This window comes from Malania oleifera, chromosome 1, assembly GCF_029873635.1.
Source record: "Malania oleifera isolate guangnan ecotype guangnan chromosome 1, ASM2987363v1, whole genome shotgun sequence".
In the NCBI taxonomy this organism is placed as follows: domain Eukaryota; kingdom Viridiplantae; phylum Streptophyta; class Magnoliopsida; order Santalales; family Ximeniaceae; genus Malania; species Malania oleifera.
Window position 1 is genome coordinate 32,680,211 of NC_080417.1, and position 22,976 is coordinate 32,703,186.

At 38.4% G+C, this 22,976-nt stretch overlaps 1 protein-coding gene across 1 annotated transcript; it reads left to right on the forward strand.

Annotated features, from left to right (window-relative positions):
* Positions 1 to 18,093: 18,093 nt before the first annotated feature.
* On the forward strand, positions 18,094 to 19,689 carry LOC131159284 (zinc-finger homeodomain protein 6). Its single transcript, XM_058114043.1, has one exon. It carries the CDS (start codon positions 18,261 to 18,263, stop codon positions 19,344 to 19,346), a length of 1,086 nt encoding a protein of 361 aa, XP_057970026.1. The 5' UTR covers positions 18,094 to 18,260; the 3' UTR covers positions 19,347 to 19,689.
* Positions 19,690 to 22,976: the final 3,287 nt, after the last annotated feature.

Genomic DNA, 22,976 nt, shown 5'->3' on the forward strand with positions numbered 1-22,976 from the left:
GATTTATTTGGCCCTAATGACATAGCTAGTATTAGTGGAAAGTTGTATGCATTTGTTATAGTTGATGACTTCTCAAGGTTTTCATGGGTAATTTTTCTTGCAAACAAAAGTGACATTTGTAATGCATTCATTCATTTTTTTGGAAAAATCCAAAATGAAAAGGGAATGTTAATTGTACACATCAGGAATGATAAAGTGAGAGAATTTAGAAACAAAGAACTAGAAGACTTTTGCAACGAAAATAACCATTCACACAACTTCTCCGCACCAAAAACTCCACAACAAAACGGAATAGTTGAAAGAAAAAATCGAACACTCCAAGAAATGGCTAGGACAATGCTTAACGAACATAACTTGCCAAAATACTTCTGGGCAGAAGCCGTTAACACAGCTTGCTATGTTAGTAACCGTGTCATCATTAGATCCAAGTTAGGAAAAACCTCATACGAGATATGGAAGGGTAGGAAACCTAACATTTCACACTTTAAGGGTTTTGGATGTAAATGTTTCATATTAAACGATAGGGATCATTTGGCAAAATTTGATTCAAAATCCGATAAGGGAATTTTTATAGGATATGCCATGAATAACAAAGCATATAGGGTATTCAACAAAAGAATTCAAACTGTTCAAGAATCAACCCATGTTGTGTTTGTTGAAACAAACCCTCACGTATCCAAAACACCTGTTGAGATAGATGAAGATAATCAAGTCACCACCTTTAGAATTGAAAGAGAATTAGAACAACTTAAGTTAAATAATGATCAAGACACAAACTATCAAGATACAAACATTGATTATCTAGAATCATCCCTAATCAACCAGAAGAAGAAGAGAATCATGAACTACCTAAAGCTTGGAAGTTTGTAAAAAATCACCCAACTGATCTTATCATAGGTAGTCCATCCCAAGGAGTTAGCACCAGATCTCACCTAAGAAGTGGATGTAATCATATCGCTTTCATATCTCATCTCGAACCAAAAAACTTTGAGGAAGTTGATAGTGATGAAAACTAGATAAATGTCACGCAAGAAGAACTAGATCAATTTGAAAGAAACAAAGTATGACACTTAGTTCCTAAACCCAAAAATACTACAATAATTGGCACCAAATGGGTGTTTAGGAATAAGAAAGATGAAGATGGGAACATTGTTAGAAACAAAGCTAGATTGGTAGCCCAAGGGTATAACCAACAAGAAAGTATTGACTATGATGAAACTTATGCCCCTATGGCAAGACTAGAAGCTATTAGAATGCTACTTGCCTTTGCTTGCTACAAAAACTTTAAGTTATTTCAAATGGATGTAAAAAGAACATTTTTAAATGGATACATAAATGAAGAAGTATATGTCAAGCAACCTCCAGGATTTGAGAGCCACACTCATCCCGATTACGTATACAAACTCTCAAAAGCCCTTTACGGACTCAAGCAAGCACCAAGAGCATGGTATGAGTGCTTAAGTAAATTTCTCCTAGACAATGGGTTCACAAGAGGGGAATTCGACACTACTCTTTTCTTAAAACATAAGGAGAATGATTTGCTTGTCATACAAATTTATGTAGATGATATCATTTTCGTTGCCACCAATGAAACTTTGTGTCAAGATTTTGCTCAAACTATGCAGGAAACATTTGAGATGAGTATGATGGGTGAGCTAACATCCTTCCTAGGATTACAAATTAAACAAATGAAACATGGAATCTTTATAAATCAAGCCAAATACGTCAAGGACATGTTAAAGAAATTCATTCTTGAAATGGGTAAGTCTAAAGTAACTCCTATGAGCATCACAACAAAGCTTGATGCTGATGAAAAAAGGAAAAATGTTGACCAAAAACTCTACCATGGAATGATCGGTAGTTTGTTGTATCTGACTTCTAGCAGGCTTGACATAACGTTCAGTGTTTTTCTATGCGCTAGATTCCAATCTTGTCCCAAAGAATCTCATATTCATGTAGTCAAAAGAATCTTTAGATACTTAGCAGACACCCATGACTTAGGACTCTTCTATCCCGAGAATGCTCTTTTGACCTCACAGGCTACTTTGATGCTAACTACGGTGGTTGCAAAATCGATAGAAAAAGCACTAGTGGAACATGTCATTTCCTAAGACACTCTCTTGTGTCCTAGTTTTGTAAAAAACAAACCTCCGTAGCTCTCTCAATCACTGAGGTTGAGTATATTGCAGCCGGTAGTTGCTGTGCTCAAGCCTTATACATGAAACAACAACTTGAGGACTTCCAAATCTTAGTTAAAGGTACTCCCATCCATTGTGACAATACTAGTACCATCAACATTTCAAAAAACCCGTGCCTCCATTCTAGAACTAAGCATATTGAAATTAGGCACCACTTTATTCGAGACTATATTCAAAAGGGAGACGTCCAGTTGGTTTATGTTCCAACTAAAAATCAACTCGCGACATCCTAACTAAGCCACTCAATGAAGAAAGATTCCATAAAATCCAGCATGCCTTAGGCATGTGTACTCCTTCAGATATATCATAGGATCCTTATATTGGTACTTATTACATTCTTTAGCTTATCCTACGCCTAACTCAATTCTTTCTCTCTTCCTGCTCTCGTCAACGAACACAGGGTATTCGTCGCCAAGAAGTCTTTAGTATTCATCGACGAACCTAGGGGTCTCGTCGTCGAATTTTCCTTAATTTCATCGACAAACACAGGGCCTCATCGATGAAATCTGTTGGGACACTTCATATTCCCGCTCGAACAAACCCTTCTCTTTACAAACCCTAGCCATCCCTATTCGCTCCTCTCCTTCCTCTTGACGCTCTGTCTCTTTCTCAACCCACCTTGTCCCAAGCACCTTCTCAACCCTCTACCTCACTCCACCTCTCTCTCTCCCTCTCACCAAAACACACTCTCTCCATGGCCTCCCCTCTCCTTGGCTCTCCACTCGTCGCTGCGCCTACCGTTTCTTCTCCTAGCTCTCTTTTTCCCCTTCCTCCTTCCATGGCTCCCAGACCTAAGCGTCGTACTCTTCAAACCGAGGCCAGTGAAGGCTCCTCTCATTGTCCTACCAACGTTCCCTCTCTGATTGTCCCCAAAAACTCCGACCCCCGCTTCATCTCTTCAAAGGCTGCCTATCACTATCAGAATAACATTCTTAAGCGGCACATCGTTTATGGGAAAATTGTGCCCTCTGACTTTCTTCAGCTCCATTTTCCCACTCTCCTCTCCAAAATTAAAGCCCTCGGGTGGGATGCTCTCTTCGACCTTGATGAGCTTGTCTATGAGGACTTATTTTGCGAATTCTATGCCAATTTTGTTCCCTCACATTGCGACATTGCTGCCTACTCCACAATTCGCGGGACCGTCATTCGACTCTTTGAGGACACATTCTCCGCCATGCTTGGTTGCACCCATTATCCACTCTGAGGCCTCCTCAAGTCTTCTTGGCCCACACGGTTCAACTGGTTTGACTCGTACACCGCACTTAAGCTCATTACTGGTAATCCTCCCATTCCCGCCATTGCCCACCCCAAATCCAAGGACCTCATAGTTGAATTTAGGGTCCTCCACCACATGATCACATGCAATCTTTGCCCTCGCACTGGTGGACGGAATTGGGTCACATTAGGCAATATTTTTAGCATGTACTACCTCTGGTTTGGGCGTGGTATTTACTTGGCCTCCATGATTGTTCAAAACATGGAAGAAAGCCTCAAACGGCAGCGGGGTTGTCTTCCCTAGCTTGCCTTGCATTCGTCCTGTGCCTGAGGATATCTACACCGAGGCGACCCTTCATCACATGCATTTTAAAAAGGACGAAGCAACCAACACGTGGGTCAAAGCCCACAAGCAGGGTCATGTTCCGATCAATGAAGTTGAGGCCGCCATGGAAGAAGAAGAAGAAGAAGAAGAAGGCAAGAATGAGGATACTTCTTATGGCCATATCCTGGAGTGCCTAGACGGCATTCAGCACGCCATGACGCAGTCTGAAATACGTCACCGCAACCATTTTGATTCCCTGGATGCATCCCTTGCCCGACAAGAAAACACCAACCGCGCTCATTTTGACACCATTGACGCTTCCTTTTTTGCCCTCTTCGACCGCCTTGGTCACCTGCGCGAGTAGTCCTCTATTTCTGCCTACCCCCAGTTTTGATAATGGCAAAAGGGGAGAGATATAGGCTTTTATTCGGATGTTTTCCAATTGATGCAGTAGCTTAATAGTCATTGCGAGTAATTTAGTAATTTAGTATTTCACTGAAATTGTTGAACTTAGCAAGTATTGAAATTGTTGAACATAAATGCACTATCTTTGTACCAACATGCTTGAATACTACAATGATTGGTATACTGGACTGTTACATCTTGATTTTATGCAGGATTACTTGGGAAATGTCTTACTTATAGACAACATGCTGCTGAAAATTTAAATAAAATCTTCATTCATATAATGCAAACATTAAGGGGGAGAATTTATTTAAATTCTAAACCTATACATTTAGTAAGGGGGAGCATATATCTTTCAAAAAGAACACTAATGGATTGCCATCATAAAAAAGGGGGAGAATGTTAGACCAAGTGGTTAAGGGTCTTTCATTCCAACTATGTTTTGATGACAACAACCCATTAGCAGTTCTTTAGGGCTACTGACCTTTTTCTCTAGTCGTGTTCAACTGCACAGAATGGCACCAAAGCAAATAAGTTTCAAATAAGCCAAAAGCAACTCATGACATGACCAAAAGTTCAGCCACTCAAAGCTTTCATGGACTCTACATCATATGCAAGTGTTCTAAATATTGAGTGTGAAAGTGAGAGATATTATTTTGTAAATCCCTTGCTGACAAATGTCAAGCAGCAGGGATCATTAAATGCAGCAGAACGACTAGTTTTTCCCTTGTCTTGCATCAATAAATACCTAACGACTCTCTAGCACCCAGCTTGCCCATTTGGTGTTTAAATAAGCGTTATTGCATTTACTTCAAAAAAAGAAAGCTCATTCACTTATTAAAATCATTTATTGTTCTTTCACTCTAGGTTTTCCCTCATACTCACTTGCCCTCTTCTTACTGCTCTTGCTCTTGTTTTACTCCATTGAAAAGAGGACATAGTGTGAGGATATTGTGGTGATACTCAGCTCAAAGGGAGCATTTAATATTGTATTCACCTCTTATAGACTACTGTATAGAAAGGCCCTTTGTGAGCCATTGTAGGGTATCTCTGAGTGAGTATCACGTTGAAGCTCTTTGTGAGCAATTGTGTGTATTGGCTTCTCAGCCTGAAGGAGGATCGTACAGTAGATTTTGGAAATCCTTGCGTTGGTCTCAAGGCGTGGACGTAGGCAGGGTGCCGAACCATGTTAATATCGACGTGTTAAGTTTCTCTTCTCTACTCTCTCTTTTATATTGCTCATTCATTACCATTTGCTGCACTTTTATATTGGGATATTATGCACTTGTTCTTGGCAAGATTTTTGTGTGTGTAGAAAATTTGCATATCCGCGAGAAACGTCTATTCACCCCTCCTCTAGACGCTCAACTGGGCCAACAGATTTTAATTTTTTACATAAAATGACTTGCGAGATTTTCTTATTTTCATCACTGCCAGTCGAAACCGTCAACGATTTGGATTTTAACCCTTCCATTTTTCACCATTTTACCGTTATTGGGCCGCGGTTACACAAAACCGTCGATGGTTTTTCTGGCCTCCCACCAAACTGTCGATGGTTTGGTCTACACCGAACCATCTTCCATATTTTCTTTGTTTTTCTTACTATTTCTATTTTCCGAGTCTTCACATACTTATGTACACCTTTTGATGACGTCAAAAGGGGGAAAAGTTTTTTAGCAAAATTCGTAATGTATAACTCAATTGTAACTTGTGCTCACCTACCTTTTTGATTTTCAAGAGTGGATTAGAATTGAAAAGTGGGAGAATATTTCAAAAATGGGGAAAATATACTCAAAACTCATATTCTATACTCACCCATATTTTGGTTTTAAGTTTGATTTAAAGTTTAATGTGGCTGGTGTTTAAAATTTATCTGTTTTAACTCACATTAATCCTAAAACACAGTATAATACCTTTACACAACTATTGTTATAAATGTGTATCATATGACACACTTTATCTGAAAATAATTTCAAAGGCATATTCAACACTAAATGCAAAAAGGGAGATATTGTTGGTTTTTTTAAGCGTGATCCCATTTTGATAATGACAAACACAAAGCATCTCAATCGTGCTTTAAGTATATTCACATGATTGACCTTGAGAAAGCATAATGACCGATGCAAAATGGAACTCATGAAGCATTCAAGATGACACATAACTTGGCATATTCCATGAAGTATTTGAAAGGCAAGAGTTGAAGACATAAAGAATTTTCATTTGTATTGCATTTAGGCTTAATTGTAATCGCAAGTCTTAATGAATTTGAAGTCAAGCTCATACTTGACCTTAGATAGACCCTAGGGAATTAAAATTTTCATAGAAACATCATTTTACTAAATCTCTAAACTATTTCAAAAGACATAAAATGAGTTTGAACATGAAAAATCCCAAAATATCAAGATTGCAAAGCAGTCGGGTGATCGAATGCTCTATCTGGGTGACTGAACCTCAAGTCGTATGATCCGGGAGATCAGATCATCATTCTGGGCGACCAAAAATCACTAGAAAGGATTTTTCCTACAATCCAAGTGACTGAACCTCAATTCGGTCGACCGAAACTCTCGGTAAAAGCCAATATTGGCTCTTAAATGGTCATATTTTTTTAAATAAAATATCCCCAACAGTCATATTTCTATTTTTCCTATAAATATAAGACTTGGCGAGTTAGAGAACACTTATGAACAATCTTTGAATACTCTTGAATCCTTGAGCAACATTTTAACATATCTCTCACTTCAATCCTATTCTTGTTATTTCCAAAAATCATTTGAGAACACCATCCTAACTTTATTGCGCTTCAAATTTTATTCACTGAGAGTGTTTTAGTATTTGTATTTCCATTGTACTCATTAGCTCTTGAAGGAGCACTCTTGTACACAACTCATTTGCTTTTCCTATTCAATATTCACAGTTCAAGTTGGAATTGTGCCAAGCAAGGGTTTTTTATCGGAGAGGTATCTCTGCCCACAATGAGGGTTGTAAGAGGTAGCTCCACCTTGATTGAAGGAGCTAGCAGTGGAAATCCTCAAGTGGTTGTCTTGAGGCAAGGACATAGGCGGGTATAGCCAAACCTTGTAAAATCACAGTGTTGTTTTCTCTATCCCTATACTCCTTTAATTTCTACACTTGTATGCTTATATATTTGTAGTATTTGTGAATTCTTCATAAACCCAAAACTCAACTTGATTTAGATTGATAAATATGTTAAATATTTGACCTAATTTTTTAAATATCCAATTCACCCCCCTCTTGGGATATCATCAATTCTAACACTTATGCCCTAGTATGCATATGCAATTTTCTCAATTCTTGCTCAATAAACATGTGTGAAATGGAACTACAAGAGTTACAATAAATACTACCTCAAACACTCCCCATTACATATGATTTTACATTTGCATCCATTGGTATGTGCTTGAGATCTCTTGAGTGAGTGTCCTCTTGATCTTTGCCTATGAGAATGTTTGCTTAATCTTTACACAAAAACCCATATTTGTGTGATTTCACCACTTATACCTGTCACAACTTAGTATGCAAATATCAGTTTAACTTAGAACCACTAATGGGTTGTTACCATCAAAATACGACAATTAAGATCATATAGCTACTTAGGCTAACAACTTTCATATAATTGTTGGGGATTGTTTCTTTATTTTCATCATTAAGTGTTGCATGTGTTTGATCCTATATATATTCTGTTGTGCAATTCGTTTTCACAATAGTTACAAATTAGGCTAATGTAATTAACATTGCTACAAGAATTGCACTATTAAACTGTCCTTCGACCGTGACCACTTGAAAGGAATCAAATAAGAATGAATTGAAGGACCCAAAGCATACTATGGGGGATCACTTCGATGCCTAAGTTAGGGAATGGGAGGTTTAGATTGCAATAGTAAATGAAGAGTGAGTAAGATGAGATGCTTACCTTCTCCTGGGATCCCCTTTTTATAGTGAAGAAGGAGGATTCCCCTTCTGCTTGGTATTTATGAGCGTGTCATTATACTTAGGGGGGTTATAGGTGACTCATCATTATGCTTAGGGGGGTTATGGGTGACTTAAAGCGGTTATGCAGGACATCAATAGTTGCTTTTGTAACCGCATTGGGGGTTATGGATAACCTAAAGGCGGTTATATTAGACATCAAATGCTATCCAATGTTGGCCTTACAATTATTTGCCCTTATGGGCATACCTGTCAATTTTGGGTGTATTAGTTGTGTAGTAACCCAAATCCAAAAAATAAAATAAAAATAAATAAAAGAAAAGGGAAATAAATAAAGGAGATGAAAAATAAGAAAACGATGAAAGAAAGGACAAAATCGTCGACAGTTTCCTCTAGAAAGGCTCTCGGGATTCTCTAGCTCAGGTTTTCCGTCAATGGTTTTAGGGTGGCTACAAAAATCATCGACGGTTTTCTGCAAGGACAACTCACGTATAAATAGATCTTAGGTCATTTTTTTTTAGAAAATTCATTCTCTCTCCGCTCCGAATCTCTCTCTTCTCTCTCCCTCCTCTAAGTCTCCTGGTAGCTCCCGGGTGCTCCACGATCCCTTCTCCCTCTTCCCGGCACATAGGTCGTCAATCCTCAGTAGATTTAAGTGACTAGGGTTTCGATTTTTTTGTTCATTTTGGGTCGTTTTCGGAAGAACAGGTAAGGGGAATAAGTTATACCAGTTTTTATTAATTTTGAACTGGTTAAATTCAAGTATGTAAATCTATATATATGTATGCTTTTCTAAACAGTTTAGGCATTTTAAAAATGGTGGTTTTTGAATATAAATCATATTTGGGAAAAAACCAATGTGGCATGAGATTAAATCTTCATAATTAATTATTTGTGAATATTGTTTGGTTGTGAATACTGTCTTCTTGTTGATACTGTTTGATTGTGAATACTATCTAGTTGTGAAAACTATTGTAAATGCATTGATATGTCTAGATGATTTGTTTTGTGTGGTTATTCGCGTATTTCACAATATAATGTTGGCAGGCCTGAGGAACTCTCATTATATTGCCTTGAGTATAAATAACAATATAACGTTGGAAGACCTGAGGAGTTCGTTATATTTTCATTTGTATAAGTAGGAGTAAAATGTTGGCAGGCCTAAGGAGTTCATTTTACTGATGTACTGTGGATAGGTCATGGTGAATATGTAACTGTGGATGGTGGTTTGGAATAACTTGAGTAGTATCCTGTGTGGATGTGAATCTTGTATGGATGTAAATGGAATGTACTATATCCTGTGTGGATTTGTTGTGATGTATGTGTATACATGATCTCTATGGTATGATTAATGTTGGATGTGCATGGGAACATGTGTGTGAATTAAATTGCATGTATATTTATGGCAAAGTAAAACTCTCCACCCGAGGGCTTACTGAGTAAAGTGAGTGCCCTGATAAGTATCAGTTGTAGTCGCACCCAAATTAAAGGGTAAGGTTACATACGATATTAGAGCAAAAGAGAGTTACATGTATAGGCATGTAATCTCCCCAATCCTCGGGAACTTTTGCTATAAATATTGGTTATGTATGTGTGAGTACAGCTTGTATACGTTTTCTCAATTGATGTTGATTAACAAATGATTGTATTTTATATTTACTAAAACTCATCTGCCACACATTGTTATAATTTATTCCATTCTTACTAAAAAGTGTCTCACCCCAGTAAATTATTAATTTTTTCAGGTCTTTTTGGTGATTGAGCTTAGCAAGCTCCAGGGCAGGGTTTAGTTTTTGGGTAATTATAAGTGGTTCTAAGATATGATTTATTTTAAAGTTATGTTTAAATTCCTGGTTATGTAATATAAAGTGAATGGATACACTTTTCGGAATATTTAGATAATACTCTGGTATTTTATTTGAAGTAGTTATTTATTATTTTCTAATGCGTGATTGGTATTATGGTATCAAAGACGTATGCATGGAACACATAACATACCTCGGGCCCTACCTGGCGGGTTCAGGGCATTACAAGGTGGTATTAGAGTTTTAGGTTGTTAGGTCCTACAGACTTTAGGAGGATTAATACCTAAGTATAGGTTTGAGTTAGGATGAGGATACGTACGGGTAGATTAAGATATTGATAGGAACTTGAGTTTTGTTTCGTAGCCTGGAGACAAAAATTTCTTGACGGACTTCTATGATTTTTTTGAATCAATCGACGGTTTCAGAAAACCATGGTAAATCCATTGATGGTGATGTTTCCAAGCAGGTTTAGCTTGGCCAGTTAGTGAAGAGATTAGGCAGGACCCTGAGGGATAAAACTATCCACTTGTAAACCATGGTTGTTCGATAGATCAATTTATTCATCTGAAACCCTCTGCTTTTGCGGGTGGCATCGACCCAATCCTAGCTGAAAGTTGGGTGCACAAGATGGAGAAGATATTGACGGTGCTGGGTTGCACTGAGAAGAAGAAGGTTCTCTTCGCCACCTTCAAGCTGACAGGAGAGGCTGAGCCGTGGTGGCTGGCGGTGAAGCTGTTGGAAGAGCATCGGGCAGTACCTACTGTTATGACATGGAGGTGTTTCAAGCATGTCTTCTATGGCTGTTACTTCCCCGCCACCACTAGGGTTGCGAAGGTGGAGGAAGTTTTCAACTTGACTCAGGGGCACCTTACCGTTCAGCAGTACACTACTAGGTTCGTGGATCTTTCTCGCTTCGCCCCCTTCATGGTCCTAGATAAATACCAAAAGGTGAGGAGGTTTAAAAGAGGCATGAAGAAAAGGATCCATGAGCATGTAGCAGTCTTGTAGATATAAGACTTCTCAGAACTGGTGGATAAAGCCACTGTTGTAAAGTCGAGTCTGTAGCGAGGTGTAGGGATGTCAGAGCAGAAGAAGAGACCCATGTCTCCCAACTCCCATGCAAATGTTAGACAAGGTTCATGGAGGGGGGGACAGAGATACTGGGGGTCAGAGGTTAGATAGGACTGATCAAGACTATCAAGAGAATTCATCACGCCCCTACAGTCCTAGATGTAATCGGAGGCATTTGGGGAAAATGCCAAGGTCGGAATATTGTGTGTTATCGGTGTGGCATATACGGCCTTATCACTTGGGATTGTCGGGGACTGCCGACCAATGCACCTATCACGCCTCGAACCCCAAAATGGGACCCAAGGGTGAAAATGTACTCTAACCTGTCCCTGTATCTAATAAAACATCCAAGGATATAGTACAATGGATAAGGGTCCGACCCCGTGGGGTTCCCAAGCACCCTAAACACATCCAAACACAATCATATACGCATTAAAAAAACGTCATTCTATAACAACATATACAGTACCATACCAGAGTCTATACAAGAGCAAAAACAAGCTCTATCAAAACATACAAACGGGTGCCCAAATACATCTCAAAATGGCGACCCACCAAAAATACAGTCCTAGCACTTACCCAGCGCTAACCGCAGTACACTTGCCACTACGCTCCCTACACCAGGATGCTAGTTCCAGTTACTCGAAGGAACTGTAAAAATGTACGTACAGTAGGGGTGAGCCACCTCTCAGTAAGGAAGAACACAAGTTATATCGGTGTGTGGCATTTGAGTGTTATCATGATACACTAACATGCATGGATCAATAGTCAAAACAATCAAAACAGTTCCAATCTTTTCACAAACCAAGCAATACAATGTGGTGTCGTCACACCCTTCAACTCGAAGCCGGACTATCTGGTGGTATTTCACACCCTTCGATAAAAATCGGTGATCTGGTGGTATTTCCCACCCTTTGGCCAACGCCGACAGTCTGTTGATATTCCACACCCTTTGGCAAATGCCGATTCCCCCAGTAACCTGGCATAGCATCAGCGTTGAACCAATGCAGATCTGGTGTTCGAACACCCTTTAGCTCGAAAGTCAGCCAATCTAGTGGTATTGCGCACTCTTCTGCAAAAGCCAGATTTTCAAACCTAGAACAATTCAAAACCCTGTTCCTATTTCACCAAGATACAACATATGCATGCTCATATAACCCAGCAAACCACACCCATTTGGTAATCTAAATCATGGTTTTCCAAAAAAATACAGTTTAAACAAGTCAAGGCACGACCATCCCAATAACAGAGTATAAATCAACATATATCCTCGATTTTCAATAAAACTAGGGATGCAGCCCGTCGCCCCCTTTTCCCAATACTGTAATAATGAAAAACCCATAGTTTTCCCTATTAGATCCCCCCAAATGAGAAGCCAAAACACACACAGAACCGTGGACCATAGTTCCACTGAGTCTGATTTCAAAAATAACCGATATAAACATAGTTCCCTTTACCTTTTCCCTGAATAACAAATCCCGAACTCCAAGGCCCCTAAACAGCGAACCAAGTTCCAAAACCTACAACTCATAGTACAGAATATGCTCACAAGATAGTTACCTACAAAACTATTGGATTAGAATTGAAAACCGAGCCTTACCTCGATTTTTCACCGAAACCTGAAAATCTCTGAAATGAGATTCCAATCCATAGAAATTGCAGAGAATCCTTCTACGATCCTTGTGGTAACTTTAGATTCCTGATTCCAGCAACAATCGGCGAAGAAATCTAGAAAGAGAGAATGTAGGGAGAGTTCTAGAGAGAGAGAGAGAGATAGGATTGAAGTTTTCTTAGTGAGGAAGTAAATGAATTTCTATTTATAACCCTTTGACCTGGACCAATTCGTCGACGAAATGGTGTTCTCGTTGATGAATCTTCCACTACCTTCGTTGACGAATCGATGGCCTTGTCGACGAATCTGGGATCTCCGATTTTTCCGAAACTCCTCGGCTTCTCCTCGTCGACGAGTCTTTGAATTTCTTCAACGAGAAGAACAAAGGCTTCGTTGACAATATCTGACTTCGTCGATGAAATATGCCAAATTCCCAATTTGCCCCTCTTATTTATTTAAACCTAGTTATCATGGTTCGGGTTCTTACAACACCCGCTTTTGATCAAAATCAGAGGAATAATTTGGTGCCTCGCGGTGGACTGTCTCGTGTCTATACATTTGCCCCAACTGAGATAGATACTGCTAAAGGCACATGTAACGTGTTTATGTTTGGAATAAATAATAAGTTTCATTTGATTCTGGATGATCCAATTATTCACATGCTAGAATAGATTAAAATGTGTGAAATGTGGTTAGTTAATTTCTAAATTCGTGAAAATGATTGGTTAGAAAATTTCGAGGATGAAATTTTATGAGGAGAGAATGTAGTAACCCAAATCTAGAAAATAAAATAAAAATAAATAAATAAATGGAAATAAATAAAGGAGAGGAAAAATAAAAAAATGGCGCAGGACATGACAAAACCATCGATGGTTTGGGGAACCCCAAACAAAACCGTCGATGGTTTCCTAAAAAAAGGCTCTTGGGATTCTTTAGCTCAAGTTTTCCGTCGATGGTTTCAAGGTGGCCAGGAAAACCGTCGATAGTTTTCTGTGGGGACAACTCACTTATAAATAGATCTTAGGTCATTTTTTTTAGAAAATTCATTCTCTCTCTCTCTCTCTCTCTCTCTCTCTCTCTCTCTCTCTCTCTCTCAGCTCTGAATCTCTCTCTTCTCTCTCCCTCCTCTAAGTCTCCTGGTAACTCCCCGAGTGCTCCACGATCCCTTCTCCCTCCTCCCAGTGCGTAGGTCATCAATCCTTGGCAGATTTAAGCGGCTAGGGTTTCGATTTTTCCATTCATTTCGGGTCATTTTCAAAAAAACAGGTAAAGGGAATAAGTTATACCACTTTTTATTAATTTTGAACTGGTTAAATTCGAGTATGTAAATCTATATATATATATATATATATATATGATTTTTTGAATGATTTAGGAATTTGAAAAATGGTGGTTTTTGAATATAAATCATATTTGGGAAAAAACTAGTGTGGCATGAGATTAAATCTTCATAAATAACTAGTTGTAAATACTATTTGGTTGTGAATATTGCTTGTGAATATTGTCTGGTTGTGGATACTGCTTGATTGTGAATACTGTCTGGTTGTGAATACTATTGTAAATGCATTGATGTGTCTGGATGATTTGATTTTTTTTGGTTATTCATGTATTTCACAATATAACGTTGGCAGGCCTGAGGAGTTCGTTATATTACCCTGAGTATAAATAACGATATAACGTTGGCAGGCCTGAAGAGTTTGTTATATTGTCATTTATATAAGCAGGGGTAAAACATTGGCAGGACTGAGGAGTTCGTTTTACTGATTTACTGTGGATAGTTCATGGTGAATGTGTAACCATGGATGGTGGTTGGGAATGACTTGAGTAGTATCCTGTGTGGATGTGAATGGAATGTATTATATCCTGTGTGGATGTGTTGTGATGTATGTATATATGTGGATCTCTATGGTATGATTAATGTTCGATGTGCATGGAACACGTGTGTGGATTAAATTGCATGTATATTTATGGTAAAGTAAAACTCTCCGCCTGAAGGCTTATTGACTAAAGTGAGTGCTTTGATAAGTATCAGTTTAAACTGCACCCAAATTAAAGGGTAAGGTTACATATGGTATTAGAGCAAACGGGCGTTACATGTATGGGCGTGTAATCTCCCCAATCCTTGGTAGGGTCTCATGAGCGGTGCTCATCAAATGGGCCGTTGTTGGTCTAAACATGTTAAATCATGTCGTTGGGATTCATGTCATTGGGATTTGCGCCATTAGGGTTGGTGCACCATGAGTCTATACATTCCTTCCTTCCTTTCCTTAGCCACGTCATCCAAGTCCCTCAAAATTTTCCTTTTCAGATTGGTCTGACTCCTTCTCGTGGTCATAAGATAGGAAAACTCCTAAGGATTCCCACAGATGTTGCCAACTGTTGCTGCCAAGAATCGTATGACTTTTATTAAATCGTCCTTCGATCGCGACCACTTGAAAGGAATCAAACAAGAATGACTTAGAGGACTTGAGGTGTACTCCGGGGGATCATTTTGATGCCTAAGCTAGGTAATGAGAGGTTCATATTGAAACAATAAATGAAGAGTGAGTGAGAATAAGAGGCTTACCTTCTCTAAGGATCCATTTTTTATAGTGGTGGAGGAAGACTCCCTTTCAGCTTGACATTTATAAGAGTGTCTTTATTTTAGGGGGGTTATGAGTGACTCGTCATTATAATTAGAATGGAGGGTTATGGGTTGCTTAAGGCGGTTATGTAGGACATCAATAATAACTATTGTAATTGCATTGAGGGTTATGGATAACTTGAAGGCAGTTATGTGAGACATCAAATGTTGTCTAATGTTGACCTTACAACTATCCGCCCTTTAGGCATACCTATCAATTTTGGGTGCACTAATTTTGAGTGTAACAATTAGATATATATATATATATATATATATATATTTTATGACTAGAAACTTCAACTTAGATAAGTCTTTCAGACTCATCTGAATAACATGAAAAATTGAGGAATGAAAATGTTGTTGCCTACTAATTGACATATTTTTTTGTAATTTACTAAGCAAATTATAAGTGGACAATTGAATATGATATTTTAAGATCATCAAAACTCAACTTCGACCTAACCACTTAAGCAAATCGAGTTGAACAATTATATTACGTTTACTATTAGCTTATAACACAGAACCGCGGTTGAAATACCAATTTTGTTTTGTAGCTTCTCAAGCTTGATTATTCTTATGAAGGTCTGTGGGTTTTTCTAAGCTACCGAGTTTGAAATTTACATCATCAATAACAAGTCATTATCATAAATAAACGGGAAACAAAGCATTAAGGAGAGTAGGAGAGAGTCAAACACCACAGTGCTACCACACAATTTCTCTCCACGTTGTGTCCGTAGCCTGTTACTATTTAAGCTAATGTAATTAATACTGCTACAGGAATTGCACTGTGAATTAATGTAGGGAGATTCCTTTGCATTGGCAGCCAGGCAATGTGAAGGAGTAGTAGCTGGTAAGCTAAGCAAAGTGATAGGGCTAACTCGGAGTTGAGAGTCAATTTATTAAAGCACAAAATTATGAAAGTTTGGTATAAAAGAACAGTAGACAGTGGCATCAATTCAACTGTGAAAGACGGTGCGGGTTTTGCAGGACAATGCTGCAGTAGGCAGCAGGTGCGCATTAACCCAACATGCAGAGAGAGAGAGAGAGAGAGAGAGACTGACACAAGCACTAATGAGTGATGGCATAGAGAGATAGGACAGGCGATGTGTGGCCCAGCCATTCTGATCATCACTTTAATTCCCACTCCCACCACCCAGAAGAACCTTAAGCCCGAGGAAAAAGGGGGGGGTCTAGCCGTATAGGTCTCCCTGGACTCTTCCTCTCTCTTAACACCTCTTTTTTATTTTTTATTTTTTTTGAAGCATCCGAAATCCTACTGCTTTTCTGGACGCTCATCTCATCTCTTAACAACGTTTGATTTGATTTTGATTCTTCTCTCCACCCCAACTTCTCTTACAATATCTGTGAAAATCCAGGCTCTTTTATGAGAGAAATTGTAGGAAGATTCCAAGCAAGCACCCAACCAAAATCACACTTTTAGAAAAAAAAAAAATTGGGTTTCACGGGAGAAGAGAATTGAATTGTTGAAGCAAGAGGGTAAGAGGGGGAGAGGCTTATAATTATTAAGAATTAAAGACATTAACCTCTCTCTCCTTATATTGGATAAAAAAAAATCACCATCTTGAGAAAATATCAAGAATCTTTTCTAATATTTTAAAATTTTTAGGGACTTTCTCAAAAGGATATAAAATTTAAATTATATTTTATTTTTATTGAGAAATATGTGCCCTTTTATCAAATCTTAAGAAAAATTTATGATATTTTTGATACTTAAGGTAATATTTTTAAAACTTAAAATAAGTTTTTATCTTTTTGTTTAACTTCAGGAAACATAAATATCTTTTAGCCTAATTATTATTATGGGAGGAGAGATAAATTTCTTTTAACCTAATTACTATTATGGGGAAGAATTAAGGGGAAGGGACCAGTCCCGCAGGGAGAGAGAGAGAGAGAGTGGGGGAGGAACATGAGTCCTGTCGGTTGTTTTGCTGCTTCAGTGTCATCAGTCTCCGCACCCACTCATCAACCAAACCCACTCATCTCCGTCTCATTTATCCATCACTACTCCAGTTCAAAAACCCCAACCTTAAACACCCCCCTCCCTGCCCACTTGTTCTCCTCTCCCATCCCTTTTGGGAATGGAATTTTTATGGGTTTGGATGGCAGGTGGGAAACACACACGCCTCTCTCTCTCTCTCTCACCCTAGCTAGCTAGCTCACTAGCTGCAATAATCTGAATACTATCTCTTCCCCTTTATTAATTAAAATTTCATAATCTCTATGAAAATCCAGATATAAATGTATGTAAGTCATCCATCTCTATTCAATTCAAACCGCCCGTTAGCTACATGTTTGTTCTCAGTTCTCTGTAACAGTGTTTGCAGTTCCAAGTTCAAGCTTCATCCATATCTACTTAGCTAACTAGGTGTCTCTCCCGAACTCCTCTTTAGCATTTTATTCAATTAACTTCTTCATCCATCTGGGTAAGTTTGGTTTAATTAATTCTGGCATGGGTCAGCTGTAGCAGGCCCCATCTCCTCATCACTTCCGGTATTCTCTTGTTCCTGTTCCAAGTTCCAAGAATTTTAATATTATTATTTAATAACAATATATTATTATTAAATCTTAAATTTCCTCCTCCAAATTTAAGCTGTAGTTATGAATTGATCATCAGTTCATGATTTCATGATCTAATATTCACCCCCCCCCCCCCCCCCCCCCCCCCCACAACAAAAATTTCTCACTGCTAAAGTACTTGCTTACGTCTTGGCAGTAGCCAAGTAGGGTTGAAATTGGCAAAACCGGTTGGTGGGTTTAGCACCGAAAACGTCAAAATCAAGACAGTAAAATTTGCAATAGAAAATAGCAAATTTCTTTTGGTTCGCTTCTTGATTATATCATTGATTAAGGCTGTTCTCAGCTAGATTAGATGATGTAAACTGGGAGTGGGCGAATCAGAGAACGGATTCATGCTCTCATAGGGATCATAAAGATGATGGTGATGATGGGTTAGCAGCAAGATCCAGACATTAATTAAGAAAAAAGGGTGCTAGCTAGGTTGGGATTAAGATTTAGAATATTAGAGGCTTGGATTTTAATGGAACTGAGAGGCGGCCCTGATAAGAAAGTAGAGATGCCTGCAAGCTCCTTGGGTTATAATATTAATAATAACAGAGAATTATCAGCATCATCTTCCAAGCTCTCTTCTCATCATGCCCCCGCGATTTCAACAGTTGATTATGAAAGAAGAGATGGTGATCGGGACGAAGGTCAAGCCCAAGATCAACCTCACCATCACCATCGCCACCCTCAATTGAATTCCCAACAAGATGCTGAAACACCAGCTGCAAGAGATCATCTAAACCCAGATCCAGATCCAGCTCCTTCACCTCCAATTCCTGACGCCGCGCCCGGTGCAACAATTTCGCAAATTGTCGGCGGATCACGGCCGAAGACGCCATCGCCGCCACCGACAACCAATGGCAGAGCCGCGATTCGGTATCGAGAGTGTCTAAAGAACCACGCGGCGAGCATGGGCGGCCACGTCGTGGACGGGTGCGGAGAGTTCATGCCCGCCGGAGAGGAAGGGAGCCCGGAAGCCTTGAAATGCGCGGCGTGCAATTGCCACCGGAATTTTCACCGGAAAGAGGTTGACGGCGACTCGCAGCCCGGTGCTCCCACTTGCTACTATTCCTATAGCCCCAGCACCAATAGTAACAGATTAATGAGAAGCACAATGCTGCCGCCACCTCGTCATCAACGACTGCCTCCGCCGTCACTTCCTCTTCAACCCCATCCTCGCCATAAGTACACTCATGGGTTATCTCATAATCCGCCGACGGTTCCGATCCCGCCGATGATGGTGGCCTTCGGCAGCGGCGGTCCAGCGGAGTCTTCGAGCGAAGATCTCAACGCGTTTCACGCCAATGCCAGCCCGCAAATGGCGATGCAGCCGCAGCCGCAGCCGCAGTTTACGATATCGTCGAAGAAGAGGTTCCGGACGAAATTCACGCCGGAGCAGAAGGAGAAGATGATGGAATTTGCAGAGAAGTTGGAGTGGAAAATCCAGAAACAAGATGAAGAGCAAGTTCAGCAGTTCTGTTCTGAGGTGGGTGTGAAGAGACAGGTGTTCAAGGTTTGGATGCACAACAACAAACAATCCATGAAGAAGAAGCAATTGTAAGATTACTACTTATACAATTATATATAACATGCAAATTAATGCAAGAAAAAAAATTTAATACCCATTTATTGGGATTATTAATTATTATTGTTACTGAGATATAAGTGGTCACCAGTGGATAATATTAGATTAGTACTCGTGCATAAATGAACAGAAGAAAGAAGATGGAATAGAGATCAGCCTCACTATTTTCTGAATTAAATTTCATGATTTTGCGAGGATGGATCAGTGGTCTAATTTTATATATTAATGTTAACTTCAACTTTTTGTTTTTCTTCAGCTTGATCTGATCAGTTCTTCCTGATTGATCTCTCATCAGTAAAATTACATAATATTTGGCCATTACCCGTTCACTGTGTTTCTATTTTTTTATTTTTTTTGGAAAACCCGTAACTGTGTTTCTGGTAATTAAAATTTTTAGTTCAAAATAACACATTGGGATTTATGCCTGTCACTGTGTCACATCTCTGTGTTCCATGGATCACTGCTACTAGCTAGCTAGCTAGCAGCTAGCCAAGCTCTTCAATTCTCACTGGCAAAAAGAAAAAGGCAAAGGGAAGACGAAAGAACAAACAGCTTGTCCTTGGACACTTTTCTTGATGGAGGGGCATGGAAGGTATGCTTATTTTCGATCTACTGGTTAACAATGTGGATAATTTTTTAGAACCCTATTTGATTTGCTCAATCCCGTGCTGAATTCTATCAATAATTTAGGTCGAACATCCCACTTTTATGTTTAAATGCTGACACATTATCTGAAAGACATTTCCATATATTTCAATCTTCAATATTGGTTTCCTTAATTTAGATTTTAATGCTAAGTTTGCACTTTAAACTTCTGTAGGTTGTGATCTTATCTGCGAACTTGATTTGGGAAGTAATTAATCAATTAAGAAAGATTTTTTATTGGTTATGAAAATTATATATTTTTCCCTTTAATTCCTTATTCTTAAGGAAACAAGGTAAGTAGGGTCGTCATGGCATATGCAACCGCACCCATGCTTCGATACAAAGAGACTTTTTTTTTTACTCAAATTCATAACCGATAACAAACGAGTAATCTTACTATTGATCCAAGATCCGCTCTCAAAACTACAATCATGTCACTATGTTTTATAATTTTTTTCAGTGTTTTCTCCAAGTTTTTCCTACAAATGCTCCAAAAAAATTGAAAAGTATCAAAAACTAAAAGTATGTGACAATTTTGTACCTAATTATCTAATTGAAAAAAATTGGAAATAAACAGAATAAAACTAGTTTTTCAAATTGAATGAGTGTGCATAATCTGGAGCACTAATTTGAAAACTATTATCTATGTTTGAGTTAGATAATTTAATAGCGCCATATCGCCTATGTGCTTATATAAAAAAGTATAAAATTAATCTTGTAAGTAGTTCTAATTAATGTTGGTTAAATCTAAATCAGTAATTAATAATCCGCACGTGTGTTTTCTTTCTTTCTTTAAGAGTGGTAGAAAACAAAAACAAATCCTTCAAAATTGCTCCTCTTAATTCATTAAACATATATGAATACCTTTTTTTTTTTTTTAGAGTTAAAACAATAGCACATTAAGATTGAAAAAGGAGAAAGGGTATATGAGTATTCGACTTTTGAAAGAGCAAATCTAAGAGATTTGATTGAAATCTCTTCCCACCCTTCACTCACTTTGTCAAACCACCCAACTTAAAAAGTTGAAATGTTTCGAGTAACTTTCACCTTTTTCTCTTTCTCTCTTCTTTTTTGTTTCGTGGGTAATGTCAAGAACTAAATTAAGACATACACATCCCAAGTTTTAAGCAAGTGTTCTTTGCCTTTCTAAAATTTTCATTATAATTTATGTATATATATTTTTTTAATTAAAATATTATATAAAATTATTATGAATTTTGTAAATTTTTAAAAATAGACTGTGTGACCTAAAGATCACAATTTCAAGGCGTGTAAACAACCTCTTATAAAAATACAAAGTAAAGTTGCATACTATATACTCATCCTGGTCCATTTCCTTTTCAAATCTCACTTATGAAGAACTTTGTACACCAGACTACCCTTTATATATATATATATATATCCTAGAAAGAAAGGATACATAAAGGTTATTTTATCTATATAGCACAATTAGAAAAATAGACAATTGTGAATAAAAGATAAAACAAGAATGCTGGAAACTCCTGTGTCCTTGCAACGAGAGATGATGTATATTTATATCAGTAACTGTATATTGATTCATAGGAAACTATAAACAAGGAAATGAAATATACATGGAAAGCAACACAAAGACTACCCTTTATATATATACATTCTAGAAAGAAAGGATACATAAAGGATATTTTATATATATAGCACAATTAGGAAAATAGACATTTGTGAATAAAAGTTAAAACAAGAATGCTGGAAACTCCCGTGTCCTTGCAATGAGAGTTGATGTATATTTATATCAGTAACTGTATAATGATTTACAGGAAACTATAAAAAAGGAAATGAGATATACATGGAAAGCAATTAATTTTATAGCCATTGGGGACTCCTAGAATCAAGGTGCAGTTACACTTGATTTGTCATGATCTGCTGCAGTATTTATGTCCGTAATTGGGGACTCCTAGAATCAAGGTGTAGTTACACTTTATTTGCCATGATCTGCTGCAGTATTTATTTCCATAATATGCCCCTTCAAGTTCAGCGGGGATGAATTCACGTTGAGCTTGTCTCTTATAAGGCAAATCTTGCTATCACGATTGGTTTAGTGAGACCATCAGCGAGCCGATCTTTACTTAAGATGAAGCGAACTTCTAGAGTCTTTTGTTAAAACTTTTTTCTGGACAAAATTGTAGTCTATCTCCACGTGTTTAGTTTGCGCATGGAATACCAAATTTTCCGTGAGATATGTGGTACCAATGTTGTCATACCATAGGATTGAACATTGGGCTAAAACAATACCAATTTCACACATCAAGGATTGCATCCAAAGTGACTCGACGGTGGCATGTGCAACCGCATGGTACTCAGCTTTAGTGCTTGAACATGCCACAATTGGCTATTTTTTAGAGCTCCATGAGACTAACTTGTCACCAAAATAAATGCAGAAACCTGAGGTGGACTTTCGATCATCCGGGCAACCCGCCCAGTCGGCATCAGAGTAGATAGATAGTTGTGTCGACTTGGTTGGCCAATAAGGAGTCCAAAATTGATTGAAAATTTTAGATACCGAAGGATCCTTTTGACTGCTATCCAATGTTCTTCAGTGGGTTTGTGCATGAATTGGCAGACTTTATTAATTGCAAATGAGATATCTGGTCGAGTCAATGACAACTATTGTAATGCCCCCACTACACATCGGTGATTTGAAGGATATGAGTAGGTGGCACCCGAGAACAATGATAATTTCTGAGAAGAGGACATTAGAGAAGAAACAAGTTTGGCATCTAGCATTTTTTTTCCATTAGAGAAGATTGTAGATGTATTGGATTTGAGAAAGGAGAAGACCTTTGGCTATTTGATGTGCTTCCACGCCTAGAAAATATTTTAGGTGGCTGAGGTCTTTTACGGCAAATTCTCGACTTAGATTAGTGATCATCTGTGAGATGGCTAGTGGACTCGACCCAGCGATCAGAATATCGTCGACATATACAA